The sequence below is a fragment of the Carlito syrichta genome, unplaced genomic scaffold (assembly GCF_000164805.1).
Source record: "Carlito syrichta isolate Samal-C Ts95f unplaced genomic scaffold, Tarsius_syrichta-2.0.1 Scaffold308972, whole genome shotgun sequence".
In the NCBI taxonomy this organism is placed as follows: Eukaryota; Metazoa; Chordata; class Mammalia; order Primates; family Tarsiidae; genus Carlito; species Carlito syrichta.
Genome location: NW_007253068.1, coordinates 243,295 through 257,995, shown reverse-complemented (window position 1 = coordinate 257,995; position 14,701 = coordinate 243,295). Strand labels below are relative to the sequence as shown.

At 33.9% G+C, this 14,701-nt stretch overlaps 1 protein-coding gene across 1 annotated transcript in view; it reads right to left on the bottom strand.

Annotated features, from left to right (window-relative positions):
- Nucleotides 1–14,701, bottom strand: part of CCDC7 (coiled-coil domain containing 7) — a 107,451-nt gene that overhangs the window by 73,178 nt on the left and 19,572 nt on the right. The window contains exon 9 of the mRNA XM_008066496.1: nt 3,433–3,508. Coding sequence (XP_008064687.1) covers nt 3,433–3,508 — 76 coding nt within the window. The remainder of the gene's footprint in view (nt 1–3,432; nt 3,509–14,701) is intronic.

Genomic DNA, 14,701 nt, shown 5'->3' with positions numbered 1-14,701 from the left:
TAGATCTTTCTCAGTCCTTTTAAAAGCTACTTATTTTTCCATAGCAGGAGTTGGCAAACGTTTCTGTAAAGAGCTAAATAGTATTTTAGATTCTGCAAGCCTCATAGTCTCTGTCACTGCTACTTAATTCAGCAAAAGCAGCTATAGATAGGTAAATGAATGGCGTAGCTGTGTTCCAATAAAACTTTATTTACAAAAACAAGCTGCAGGACAGATTTGACTCATGATTGCAGTTTGCTAACACCTTTTCAACTATATGGATAATCATCGAGTTTTCTTTTAAACAAAAGAGTTGTTGGCTTATTAAATCAGAATGTATAACAGCTTCAGTAAAATATAATTATTATCCCATACAATTCATTTGTTTTTTAAGTATACAATTTAATGTCTTTTAATACAGTCACCAAAATGAACACCACCGCTGTCTAATTTTAGAACATTTAGTTATCCAAAACAAAACCTATACCAGTTAATAGTCACTCCCCATTCCTCCTTGCACTGCCCAGTTCTGTAAGCCAGTAATCTACTTTGTCTCTATAGATTAGCCTATTCTTGCAGGGTACCTGCATAATGATCTTTTGTATACCTAACCCTGAATTGTACCCCACATCTTTAAAATAAAAAAAAAAAAATCTTAAAGATTTGCCTATTCTGAATATTTCATATAAAAAGAAGCAAACAATATGTGGTCTTTTGAGACTGGCTTCTTACACTTAGCATGTTTTCAAGATTCATCTCTGTTGTACTATGTATCATTACTATGTTCTTTTTACTGCCAAATAACATTCTATTATATGGACACAACACATATTATTTATCTATTCATCAGTTGTTTCCATTTTTTTGCTATTTGCTAAGAATAATGGTACTATAAACAGTCTTGTAAAGTTTTTATAAGATGTTTTCATTTATATCAGGCGTAAACCTAGAAAGAGAATTTCTGGGTCATATGTTAACTCTACATTTAACATTTTGAGGAATTAACAACTGTTTTCCAAAGTGTATACACCACTTAAATTCCCACTAGCAATGCATGAGGGTCCCAATTTCTCTTGTCAACACTGTTATTGTCATTATATTATATTATATTATATTATATTATATTATATTATATTATATTATATTATATTATATTATATTATAGCCAACCTAACGGGTATGATGTAGTATCTCACTGTAGTTTTGATTTTCAATTCCCTAATGACTAATGATGCTAAGTATCTTCTCATGTGCTTACTGAGCATTTGTACATATTTGGGGAAATGTCTATTCAGATCCTTTGCCCATTTTTTTAATAGGGTTATTTATCTTTTTATTATTCAGGTATAAGAGTTCTTTGTATATTCTGAATACAAGTACCTTATCAGATATATAATTTGTGAATTTTTTCACAATCTGTGAGTGGTTTTTCCATGTTCTTGATGATCTCATTTGCAGTACAGAAGTTTTTAATTTTTATAAAGTTCAATTTATCTAATTTTTTTTCTTGTTGATTGTGCTGTTGGTTTCATATCTATGAAACCATTGCCTAATCATAGGTCACAAAGATTTATTCCTATGTTTCTTCTAATATCTAAATTTATTCTTTGGCATGTCCTACAATTTTGAACAAGATGTTTGAATTTTGATAGAGCTTAATGTCTTCTCTATATATATGGTTTTATTTTCTTACATTTAAGTCTATAATTACATTAAATTTTGTTTTTTGGATGATGTGAACTCAGAATCTGTTGTTATTTTTTAAGCAAATGGATGTCTTCACCTTGCCAGTGCCATAACTGGCCAATGAATCTCATTCAAGACTGAATTTGCCATGTTAGAATTATTATTATTTCAATTCTGACATGGCATAACTACCTGCAATACATGCATCTGGGCTAAAGACTGTTTGAGAGAGTAGATTTTTAAGTGTTGCCACCACCAAAAAAAAAAGATTGGTATGTAAGGAGTGCAGGTATGTTACCATAAATAATATATATACATATAATTTTGTCAATAAAATTAAAACATTTATTTTAAAAGGAATTATATCAGTTTATAAGTGAAAAGAATATATACAAACTACATTTTTGTATTACTGTAACTCTTTTAAACTGTAGAAAAATACACGTAACATAAAACTTACCATCTTAACCATTAAGTGTACAGTTCAGCAGTGTTAGGTACATTCACATTATTTTACAACCAATCTCCAGAACTTTTTTCATCATGCAAAACTGAAGTTTAATGTACATTAAAAAATTAATTCCCCCTTTCTCCCTCCTCCCACTCCCTGGTAACCATCATTCTACTTTTTGTCTCTATGAATTTTACTACTCTAGGTACCTCCTGTAAGGGGAATCAGTAGTATATTTGTCTTTTTGTCATTGGCTTAATTAATGTAGCATAATGTCCTCAAGGTTCATCCATGTTGTAGAATGTATCAAAATTTCCTTTCTTTTTTTAATACAGAGTAACATTGCATTGTGTGTATATACATTTGGTTTCTGTTTATTTTTTTAGATTCATGGCATACGTATACAGGTTTGTTACATATTGCATGATGGTGAGATTTAGGCTTCTACTGAGCCTGCCACTCAGGTGGTGGGCATGGTACCAAATGGATGGTTTGGTGCCTTACTCTCCTCGCTCCTTCCCCACTCTAAGAGTTCTCGATGTCTGCTGTTCCCATCTTTATGCCCATGTGTATTCAGTGCTTAGCTCCCGCTTATAAGTGAGAACATGCAGTATTCAGTTTTCTGTTTCTGTAACAATTCACTTAGAATAATGGTCTCCACCTGCATACATATTGCTGCAAAGGACATGATCTTGTTCTTTTTTATGGATTCATAATATTCCATGGAGTATATACACCATATTTTCTTTGTCCCGTCTACCACTGATGAGAATCTAGGTTGGTTCCATGTTTTTGCTATTGTAGATAGTGCCACAATACACATACAAGTGCAGGTAAACATATGAGGGCAGCACGTTTTGTTTATTCATTCATCCATTGTTGGACACTTAGGATAGCTTCCATATTTTGACTATTGTGAATAATGCTGAAATGAATATGGGTGTACAACTGTTTTCAATTTTTGGAGGTATATGCCCAGATGTGGAATTGCTGGATCAAACAGTAATTCTGTTTTTAATTTTTTGAGGAACTAACATACTGTTTTTTTATAGTAGATATTTTATATTTCACTTTGCATTCAATATTTATAATTTTAATTTAAAGATTATACATATGTATAATCACACAGATTGATATAAGAAACTAAATTTTTTCCAAATCTTATTTTCTTGTTTTTAATTTTTCTGCAACAAACATGCACCAATTTTTATAATTAAACATGTTATACATGATAAAAATACACATTATCTGCCGATTTAAAAAATAATAATAATAATAAAATACAAAAAGAAAAAGGAATTACTTTAAAAGCTTACCTTTCCAACTTATTTGCCTGGTTTTCAAATATTTTCAACATGGCATTCACTCGATTAATCATTGAAGAAGGAGTTTCTATTGTTAAAAAATAAAAAATTTTAAAGGTATTATAAATGACTGAAGTTACAACTCTATGCTAGTATAACTCTCTGCTATAGATGTGAAAACTAAGCAAGCATAAAGAAGAGACAGCATGATCACATGAATATTAACAGGATGCTTATGATGAGAATAGCTATCATTTTATTAAACAAATATTATGTACAAATTATCATATTACTTTGCATTCCCTTAATCTTAAAATAATCCAAAAAAGTAGATACTGTAACCACTTTCAAATAAAGAAGATCAGGCTCAGAGAGGTTTTATAACTTGATCAAAACTATGCACATGGACAGGATTAAGGTCTAGTGTATCTGACTTTCTTATGATACAGCATATCAGATGACTCTAGGATACTAAGGGAGAATTGCTTTGGTTGCTGTTGCTTAGCCAATGAGGCCTATGGAAATTATGCAATTGTATCAAATAACCCAAAAGGGAATTTACAATGCTACTTAAAAGGGAACCAACATAATGAGGTTCCATAATAATCAACAAACATTTAGGGTGATAACACAAGACTCCCCGATCTTATGACATAAAAAAATATTTGAAGTATACTGACAGAACTGAATGTGACAGAGAACTAAGCTCTCTGCCAAATAAGACATGATATCTACAAGAATATGTTAAATAAAATGGAAACATATGACAGATCCTAAACATTATTTCTTTTCCACATGTCAAAAGTGTGGTATAGAAGAATGGAAGAATATAAATGTTTAGGTGATGAAAAGAGAAGTCAGTAGCTATAAATAAGATAAGCCTTAAAGAATTAATTGAATTTCATTAGAAAGAAAAAATGGAAGGCAAACACCATAAGCAAAGAAATGTAAAAATGTGCAAAATATACCAGGGGTACCAAATAAATCATGTATATGAAGAAACCAAGTCTATCAAAAATTAAAATGGCATATTGGGAGAAGCCAGCTTCACAAGAATTAAATTTAGAATTTCTTGTAGGCAAGTGAGAGTAATTTATAGTATATAATAAAAACCGTATTTTAAGAATTATTTGACGGCCAGGTTCAGTGGCTTAGCCTGTAATCCCAGCACTTTGGGAGGCTGAAGCAAGTGGATTGCCTGAGCTCGCAGGTTTGAGACCAGCCCAGGCAACTTGGCAAGACCTCGTCTCTACAATAAATTAAAAATTAGCCAGATGTGACAGCGCACGCCTGTGGCTCTGGCTACTTGGAAAGCTGCAGCAGAAGGATTGTCGAAGCCCAGCAGGTCAACACTGGGGTGGCTGTGAGTGTGCCATTGTACTCCAGTCTGGGTGACAGAGTGAGACTCCAACTCAAATAAGAGAATAATTTAATAATAGCATATGACATAATTTAAAATTATACCCTGGATATGGTAAAGGATTACAGGGAACTTCAATTGTTATTAATATTTCTCTTGTAGTCAGAAAATTCAGTCCCCAGAAAGAAGAAAAGGCCATTATTAAGGCTTCACTCATTTATGAATTCCAACTCAGAATCATTGAATGTAGACATGGGTACATTACACTTTAGTTACCAGGTACAACAGCTTGGGAAATCATCCTATTATTGTTCTGCAAATTTTAATTATGAATAATTTTAAAACTAAAGAAGAGAGATCAGGAAACCCCATGGCTTACTGTCAATAAGTCTGCCAAGCTCATAAAAAACACTTTTGAACAACCTATATCCCAACTTTGCCCTAACATAAGAAGCATATTCAAAGTTGCCTGCAAAAATATATCTAGTTTACATGTCTTTGCATAAAGAACAGAACTCCCTGTCCTTGCTTGACAGGTCTCATAGATTTACAGGAATATGTAAGATGTTTACAGACAATATACTTTTACAATAATGAGAAAATTTCACTGGAAAAATATTTTTAAAGATTTATATATAAATGTATATTTTAAAAGATACAAAAATAATATGTAATCATGATCACAGCTGACTGCAGCCTCAATGAGCTTCTTGGGTTCATATAAATTCTTCTGCCTCAGCTTCCCAGGTAGCTAAAACTACAGGCATGAGCCACTACACCCACCTAATTTTTTTATTTTTTGTAGAGACAAGGTCTCGCTATATTGCCCAGGCTGGACTGGAACTCCTGGGCTCACCTATTCTCTCATCTCAGCTTTCCAAGATGATGGGATTACAGGTCTGAGTCACCACACCCAGCCTATAATCTTTCAACAGACAGAAATATACAGTAAAAGCTCCTCTCCACTTCCAATCCTACTGCCTCTATCCTATCAATTTCTTATACCTCCTCAATTGCTGCATTAGTTTGACATATATACTTATGAACTTGTTTATCAATAAAAATTTATACAAAGAAAAATAATTATACAAATGTATCACATAATTTTTATAAGTAAACTAGAAAGTCTATAGGAAATGAAGGATTTTCTGGCATCACACAACATCCCAAGGTTGAAACAAGAAGAAACTGAAACTCTAAATAGACCAATAAAAAGCCAAGAATTTGACTCAGTCATAAAAAACACCTCCCTGCCAAAAAAAGCCCTGGACCAGATGGCTTCCCAGCTGATTTTTACAAGATATACCAGGAGGAGCTGATACCAATCTTACTGAAAGTATTCCAGACAAATGAGAAAAATGGAATTCTTCCCAACTCATTTTATGAAGCTAGCATCATACTCATACCCAAATCTGGCAAAGACCATTCTGGAAAGAGAATTACAGGTCAATCTCCTTGTGAACATAGATGCAATAATTCTCAACAAGATTCTACCAAACAGGATCCAACAACACATTTCAAGGATCATCCACCATGAACAGGTGGGCTTCCTTCCTGGGATGCAAAGTTGGTTCAACATTCATAAGACCATAAACATAATTAACACATTAACAGATATAAAACCAAAAACCATATCATTATATCATTAGACTCAGATAAAGCATTTGTCAAAATCCAGCATCCCAACTTGATAGAAACCCTTGAACACCTAGGCATAGAAAGAACATTCCTCAAAACAATAAGAGCCATCTATGATAAACCTGCAGCCAACATTTTGCTCAATGGGCAGAAACTGGAAGCATTCCCCCTAAGAACTGGAACAAGACAAAGATGCCCATTCTCATCCCTCCTATTCAACATAGTGCCAGATGTCCTAGCCAGAGCAATAAGAAAAGAGAAGGAAATTAGAGGTATCCAAATGGGAAAAGAGGAAATTAAGCTATCCCTCTTTGCAGATGACATGATTCTATACCTTGAAAACCCTAGGGAGTCTGTCAAAAGCCTCCTTAAACTGATAAACGACTTTGGTAAAGTCTAGGGTTACAAAATCAACATGCAAAAGACAGCTGCATTTCTATATACTAACAATAAGCAGTTAGAGAACCAAATAAAAAACAAAATCCCATTTGCAACAGTCACCAAAAAATGACATACTTTGTCATCCACCTAACTAGAGAAGTAAAAGACATTTTACAACAATAACTACAAAATGTGGCTCAAAGAAATCAAGGATGGCACAAACAAATGGAAAAACATCCCATGCTTATGGATTGGAAGAATCAATATCATCAAGATATCCATCATATCCAAGGCAATCTACAGATTCAATGCAAAACCCATCAAATTACCAGCATCTTTTATCACAGACCTGGAAACAACAAAACAGAAATTCATATGAAAACAAAATAGAGCACAAATAGACAAAACAATCCTCAGCAAATGGAACAAAGCAGAAAGTACCACACTGTTAGACTTTATTACAAAGCTACTGTAACCAAGACAGCATAGTATTGATACAGAAATAGGCACATAGACCAATGGAACAGGACAGAGATTTCAGAAGTAAAATACACAGTCTCTAAACAACTCATCTTCAACAAAGTCATCAATAACAATCATTGGGGAAAGGAGACCATATTTAGCAAATGGTACTGGGAAAACTGGCTAACCTCATGCAAAATAATGAAACTGGATCCCTACCTATACCATATACAAAAATCAACTCAAAATGGATCAAAGGCCTAAACATTAAACCACAAACTATAAGAATCCTGGAAGAAAATACAGGAAAAACCCTTCTAGACATCAAAGTAGGAAATGAATTCATGACCAAGTCCACAAAAGCAAATGCTACAAAAGCTAAGACAGACAAGTGGGACCTCATCAAGCTAAAAAAGCTTTTCACAGCAAAAGAAACCATCAAGAGAGTAAAAAAACAGCCCACAGAACAGGAAAAAAAATATTTGCAAATTATTCATCTGGTCTTACATCCAGGATCTACAAGGAACTCAAATAAAGTTAAAGGAAAAAAACTAACAAACCCATTAAAAAGTGGGCAAAGGACATGAACAGACACTTCTCTAAAGATGACGTACAAGCAGCTAACAGACACATGAAAAAATGCACAGCCTCACTAACCATCAGAGAAATGTAAATCAATACTACAATGAAATACCACCTAATTCTGGTAAGAATGACTATAATTAATAAGTCAAAAAACAACAAGTGCTGGTGCAGCTGCAGAGAATAGGGAATGCTTCCACATTGTTGGTGGTAATGTAAGCTAGTTCAAACTCTAAGGAAAGCAGTGTGGTGATTACTAAAAGAACTAAGAATTGATCTCCCATATGATCCAGCAATCTCTATCTTGGGAATATACCCAGAGGAACACAAATCACTCTACCAAAAAGACACATTCAGGAACAGGAAGCTAAAAGGTCTACAATCATATTCAGCACAAAGAATACTTCCCATATCATATAACATATTATAATCAAATTCAAAAATCAAAAAACAAAGAGACATTCCTGAAAGCAAAGAGAGAAAGAGATACCTCACACAGAAGAGAATCCTCATGTGACTATCAGTCTTCTAAGCAGGATCTCTGCAGGCCAGAAGAGATTTTCAAAGTGCTTGAGAAAAAAAAAAAAAAATACCAACCAAGAATAGTTGAAACAGAAAAGCTGTCCTACAAAAATAAAGGAAAGGGAAAGACTTTCCCTGACAAATTAAAACTAAGGAAGTTCATCACTGTCAGACTTGCCTAACAAAAACGCTAAAGGATAGCTGGTCATGATGGCTCATGCCTATAATCCCAACTACTCATGATGCTGAGGTGGGAGAATCACATGAGGCCAGGAATTCAAGGCCAGCCATGCCAACATAGTGAGACCTCATCTCTAAAAATAAAAAGTAAAAACAAAAAGAAGCATTCTCAATAGTAAAAAGTTAAAAGTCTTAGCCAGAGCAACGTCAAGAAAAAGATATATAAAAGAAAAAGATATATTAAAAAATATATTAAAAATTCAAATAGGAAAACAAGAAATAACATTATCTCTGCTTGTAGAAAAGAAAGAGGGGCAATCACTACTGACCCTGTACATATAAAAGGATAATTTAAAATATTATAAATAACATGCTAACAAATTGATAGTTTAGATGAAATAGAAAAAGTCTTAAAAAGTCACAATCTACCAAGACTTGCAAAGGAGAAACAGATATTCTGAATGAGCCTACAGCTAAAAAAATTGAATCAATAATTAATAAGTTCCCAAAAGAGCATCATGTTTAGATGGCTTCACTGGCAAATTCTATCAAACATTTAAGTAAGAAATTATACCACTTATCTACAACCTCCTCCAGAAAACAAAAGCACTGGGAACATTCCTGCATCATTCTATGAGACCAGCATTACTTTAATTCAAAAATGAGACAAAGACAAATTTTTTAAAAAGGAAAACTAAGAATGAATATCTTCCATGAATACGGATGTAAAAATCCTCAACAAAATATTAGCAAATCAAACAATGTGAAAACAAAATTATACAATACAACCAAATGGGATTTATTCTAGGTATATAATAAGGCTGATTCAATATTCAAAAATCAATTAATATACTCTATCACATCAATATGCTAAAGAAGAAAAAGCATATGATCATATCAATAAATGCAGAAAAAGCATCTGACAAAGTCCAATACCTATCATGACAAAAATTTTTTGCAAATTATCGATAGAAGTGAACTTATTTAAATTGATAAAGAATGCAAAAAACATACATCATGCTTGAGAGTAAAAAGCAAACAAAACCAAATGCTTTCCCCCTAAGAGCAGGAAGAGGACAAGCATGTCCATTTTCATTACTCTCTTCAGCATCATACAGGAAATCCTAGCTAATGCAGTAAGATTGTCAATTTAGAAAACCCTAAAGAATCACCAATATCTCCTGGAACTAATAAGCAAATATAACAAATTTACAGGACAGAAAACAATTGCAATTGTTTTCCTACATACCAGCAATGAACTATTTGAATTTTAAATTACAAATACAACATCATTACATTAGCACCAAACTTTCAACACCTGTGTGCAAATTTAACTAAAAAAAGTATAAAACCTATATGAAAAAAAGTACAAAATTCTGACTAAAGAAATCAAATAAAACTTAAATAAGTGGAGAGCTATTTCATGTTGACACAATGAAGGACTCAATATTGTTAAGATGCCAGTTCTTGCCAATTAATCTATAGATTCAATGCAGTTTCAACAAAAATCTCAACAAGCTATTTTGCAGATAACAACAAATTTGTATCTAAAGTTCATAAGCAAAAGTAACACACCCAGGGACGTCAACACGGTGTTGAAGAACAAAGCTGAAGAACTGACACTACCCATCTTCAATACTTACTACAAGCAAAAGTAATCAAGACAGTATAGCAATGGCAAAATAGATAGCTATATGAACAGAACAGAGAACCCAAAAATAGACCTACACAGATAGACACAACTGATCTTTGGCAAAGGAGCAAAGGCAAATCAATAGAGAAAAGTTTATCTTTGCAACAAATAATGCTGAAATAAGTGGACATCCACATGTGAAAAAAGAAGAATCTAGACACAGAACTTACACTCTCACAAAAATGAACTCAAAATGGATCTTAGATCTAAATATAAAATGAAAAACTATAAAACTTCTACAAGATAACAGAGGAGAAAATATAGGTGACCTTGGATTTGAAGATGAATTTTTATATACAACACCAAAGGTATAATGAAAGAAAAATAGATAAGTTCAACTTCATTATAGTTCTGCAAAAGACATCAAACACATATCTGATATAGATTTGTATCCAAAATACAAAAAGAACACTTAAAACTCACCAATGAGAAAACCAAAAAAATTTAAATGTGGGTGGAAACAGGAGTTCAAGGCTGCAGTGGGCTATAATCATGCCACTACACTCTCGCCTGGGCAACATAGTGAGACTTCATCTTTTTTTTTTAAAAAAAGCCCCACAATCCTCCTACTGGAAATATGTCCGGAATAACTCTGTGAAAAAGATATCTGCACACGCATGTTTATTGCACAATAGCAAAAACATGGAACCAACCATGCTGCCCATCAAAAGAGGACTGGATAAAAATATGTGGTACATATACACGATGGAATATTACACAGCCATAAAGAAGGACAAAATTAGGAACTTCACAGCAACTTGGATGGACTTAGAGTCTATAATACTGAGTAATCTGTCACAGAACAAAGAACTGAGTATAACAAGTTCTCACTCATAAGCAGACCTTGAACAATTATCATAATACTGTAAGAAAAGTATTGGTAGTAGTGGGGGAAACTGCCTGGGGGGTGGGAGGGGGAGGTGGGATTGACAGTAGTGGAAATCTGCCAGGGGGAGGAAGGGGGCACACCTCATCAATAAGGGTACTTGCATAATGAACATTTGTATACCTAACTCTGAACTGTACCCCACATCTTTAAAATAAAAATTAAAAAAAAAAAAAACACTGAACACTTCACTAAAGAAGATAAACAGATGGCAAATAAGCATATGAAAAGATGCTCAACATTATGTATTATTAGGGAATTGCACATTAAAACAACGAAATACCACCACATAGCTCTCAGAATGTCTAAAATCCAAAACACTGACAATATTAAATGCTAACAAAGATATGGAGCAATTCCCATTGCAAAATGGGACAGCCCCATTGCAAGACAGTTTGGCAGTGTCTTATAATGCTAAAAAACACACTCATACTACATAATCCAGCAATCGTGCTCCTTGGTATTTACTGAAAACCTATACCCACACAAAAACCTGTACATAAACGCTGATAGCAGTTTTACTTATCATTGCCAAAACTAGGAAACAACCATGATACCCCCTCAAACTATTGAGAGACAAGCAGTAACTTTCTTATATTACAAATAAAGAAAGACTATACAATTTCAAATATATGACAGTCTTGAAAAGGCAACATTATATAAGCAGTAAAAAGATTAGTGGTTGCCAACAATTCGGGTGGAGGGAGGAAGAGACGAATAAGTGGAACACGGGATTTTTAGGGCAGTAAAACAATTCTGTGTGATACTGCAATGGTGGGTACATGACATTATACATTTATCAAAACTCACAGACGTGTACAATACAGTGAACCCTAAGTAAACTATAAACTTTATATAATAACAATGTATCATAATTGGCTCATCAATCTTAACAAATGAATCACAATAACGCAAAATGTACATAGAGGAAACTGTGGGAACGGGGAGTGGGTAACGGGAACTCTGTACTTTCTCTTCAATTTCTCTGTAAACCTAAAACTTATCTTAAAAAGTATCCTATTAATTATTAAATGAAGCAACATCAAAATGAAATTGTTATGTAAAAAAGAAAAACACAGAGTGCAATACAAGGGTAGTTTTTGCACTGCTGGCTAGGCTATAAAATCTAACAGAATGAGAGAATAGGAAAGGAAAAAGATAATAAAGTTTGGCCAAGAAGATAAGAGGAGGTGCTTTTAAGAGAAAAAGAGTAAACAAGTGAAACATAGCAATATTGAGAGAAAGTAAATCTATATAACGGGGCTCAGAGACTGAGGCAACTGCTAAGGGAAAAGATACTTAGTCATTTGCAAGAGGGTTTTCTCCATATTGTGCAATATAACCCTGATCTCTGCTTCACATAAAAACTATGAGTAAATTTTTTACTATATTTTATTCTTTTGAACTTTGGTTTTGTGATTGGAAAATGTGTTCCGCTGACCTACAAGAAGGCACAGGGATTTCTGCTTTCATCTATGTTAGAGCACAAGGACCAGAATTACCCTTCTACCTTATCATCTAAATACTGGACAAAAATATATGAAACAGGGTATTCAGAAACTGGAAAACAGTAAGTACAATATAATAAGGAAAGTAAAGTAAGCTGATTGACCCCAGCATACTGTCAGAATTTTCAGTCCACAATATAAGGAAAGGAAACCCAATCAGAGCCTACTAGTCCCCTTGCATTTAGAGTTTAGGAGACAAAATTCAGTGTTTGGGGAAACTAAGACAGCTAGAATTCGCAAGGCACAATATTAGAGAAGAGGTAACCATACAGACGAGAGAAAAATAGAGGCGGGGGGAGGGAAGGAGGAAGGAGGCAAGCTCTTGAGAACTCCACAAATGTACAGAGGGGTCCCCTTGATGCATAGAGAGATTTTTACTACCCACTCCAAAGTTCTAGATACCTTTCTTTCCCACATACTCAATCAGAGCCCTCTTGGAACAAAAATCTCTGTAGAATTTGGGAGTACGGTAGAATGCACAGCTGTCCTCCATTTAAACATGGCAACATTAGAGTTTAAAACTGAGGCTTCCACAGCAGAACACTGCTTAATGACGATCACCAGGTATTATGTTGTAGTAACTAATATGATTTGAAATTGTTTTTATTTTCATTGAGAAGAATTTGGAAAATATAGAAAGCTGTGGAATAAAATGTAAGAGTAATTATTATCTCAACCTGAACTGTGACTGTTTTATAAACCTGACTTTTAAATAACTTTTCTTATTACACCGGACATTTATATTCGTTGATAAAAATCTGGAAAATAGGGAAAAGTATAAAGAAGTGAATAAAAATCAGTTGTAATTCCATGGGTTATAAATATTAAAAAAAAAAAAAAAACTTTGTGGGTTTTCGGGGGACTTTGTTGGTGTCAATGTTTATTTTTATTCCACTGTGGTCCGAGAAGGTGCATGGTAGAATTTCAGTCCTTTTAAATTTGCTTATACTTGATTTGTGTCCAATTATGTGGTCGATCTTAGAATATGTTCCATGTGGTGATGAGTAGAATGTGTATTCTGTGGTCTTTGGATGGAGTGTTCTATAGGTATCAATTAAGTCCATTTGGTCCAGAGTCTCATTGAGGTTCCGGATCTCCTTGCTGATTTTTTGTCCTGATGATCTGTCTAAGGTTGTGAGTGGTGTATTAAAGTCCCCAGTTATTATGGTGTTTGAGTCAATGTCTTTCTTTAGTTTTCCTAGAAGTTGCTTTATGAATGTTGGTGCGCCTATGTTGGGTGCATATATGTTTAGGATAGATATTTCTTGTTGATGGAGTGAACCTTTTATCATTATGTAGTGGCCCTCTGTATCTTTTTTAATTTTTGATAGCTTAAATGGTATTTTGTCTGAAATTAGGATCGCGACTCCTCCTTTCTTTTGTGTTCCATTCGCCTGAAAATTTGTTTCCCATCCTCTTACTTTGAGTCTGTGTATGTCCTTTCTAGTGAGATGGGTCTCTTGAAGGCAGTATATTGTTGCCTGGTGATATTTTATCCATTTTGTCATTCTATGTCTTTTCAGTGGTGCGTTTAGTCCATTCACATTCAGACTAATTATTGAAATGTGAGAGTTCATCCCTATCATGGAGTTCTTATTGAGTTATTGTTCTTCCACTTGGTTTTTTCTTTTTTTTTGTCTTTCTTTTGGTTTTGGGGTTGGTTCGTGTATATTTTATTCTTTTCCCTGTACTCTTGTGAAGAACGTTGTTCTTTTTTCCTTTTCTTCTGTGTTTAGTACTTTCTTAAGTGTTTCATGTAGAGATGGTTTTGTGGCTGCATAAGTTCTTAGGGATTGGATATCTGGGAAAGATTTTAATTCTCCCTCACTGATGAAGCTTAGCTTGGCTGGGTAGGTTATTCTTGGTTGAAATTGTTTATCCTTTACGACTTTGAAGATAGGGCTCCAAGCTCTCCTAGCCTGCAGGGTTTCTGCAGATAAATCTGCTGCTATTCTGATTGGTCTTCCATGGTGGGTGATCTGGCCTTTTTCTCTTGCTGCCTTTAGGATTTTTTCTTTTGTGTCTACTTTATTTAGGCGAATTATTATGTGTCTAGGAGTTGGATCTTC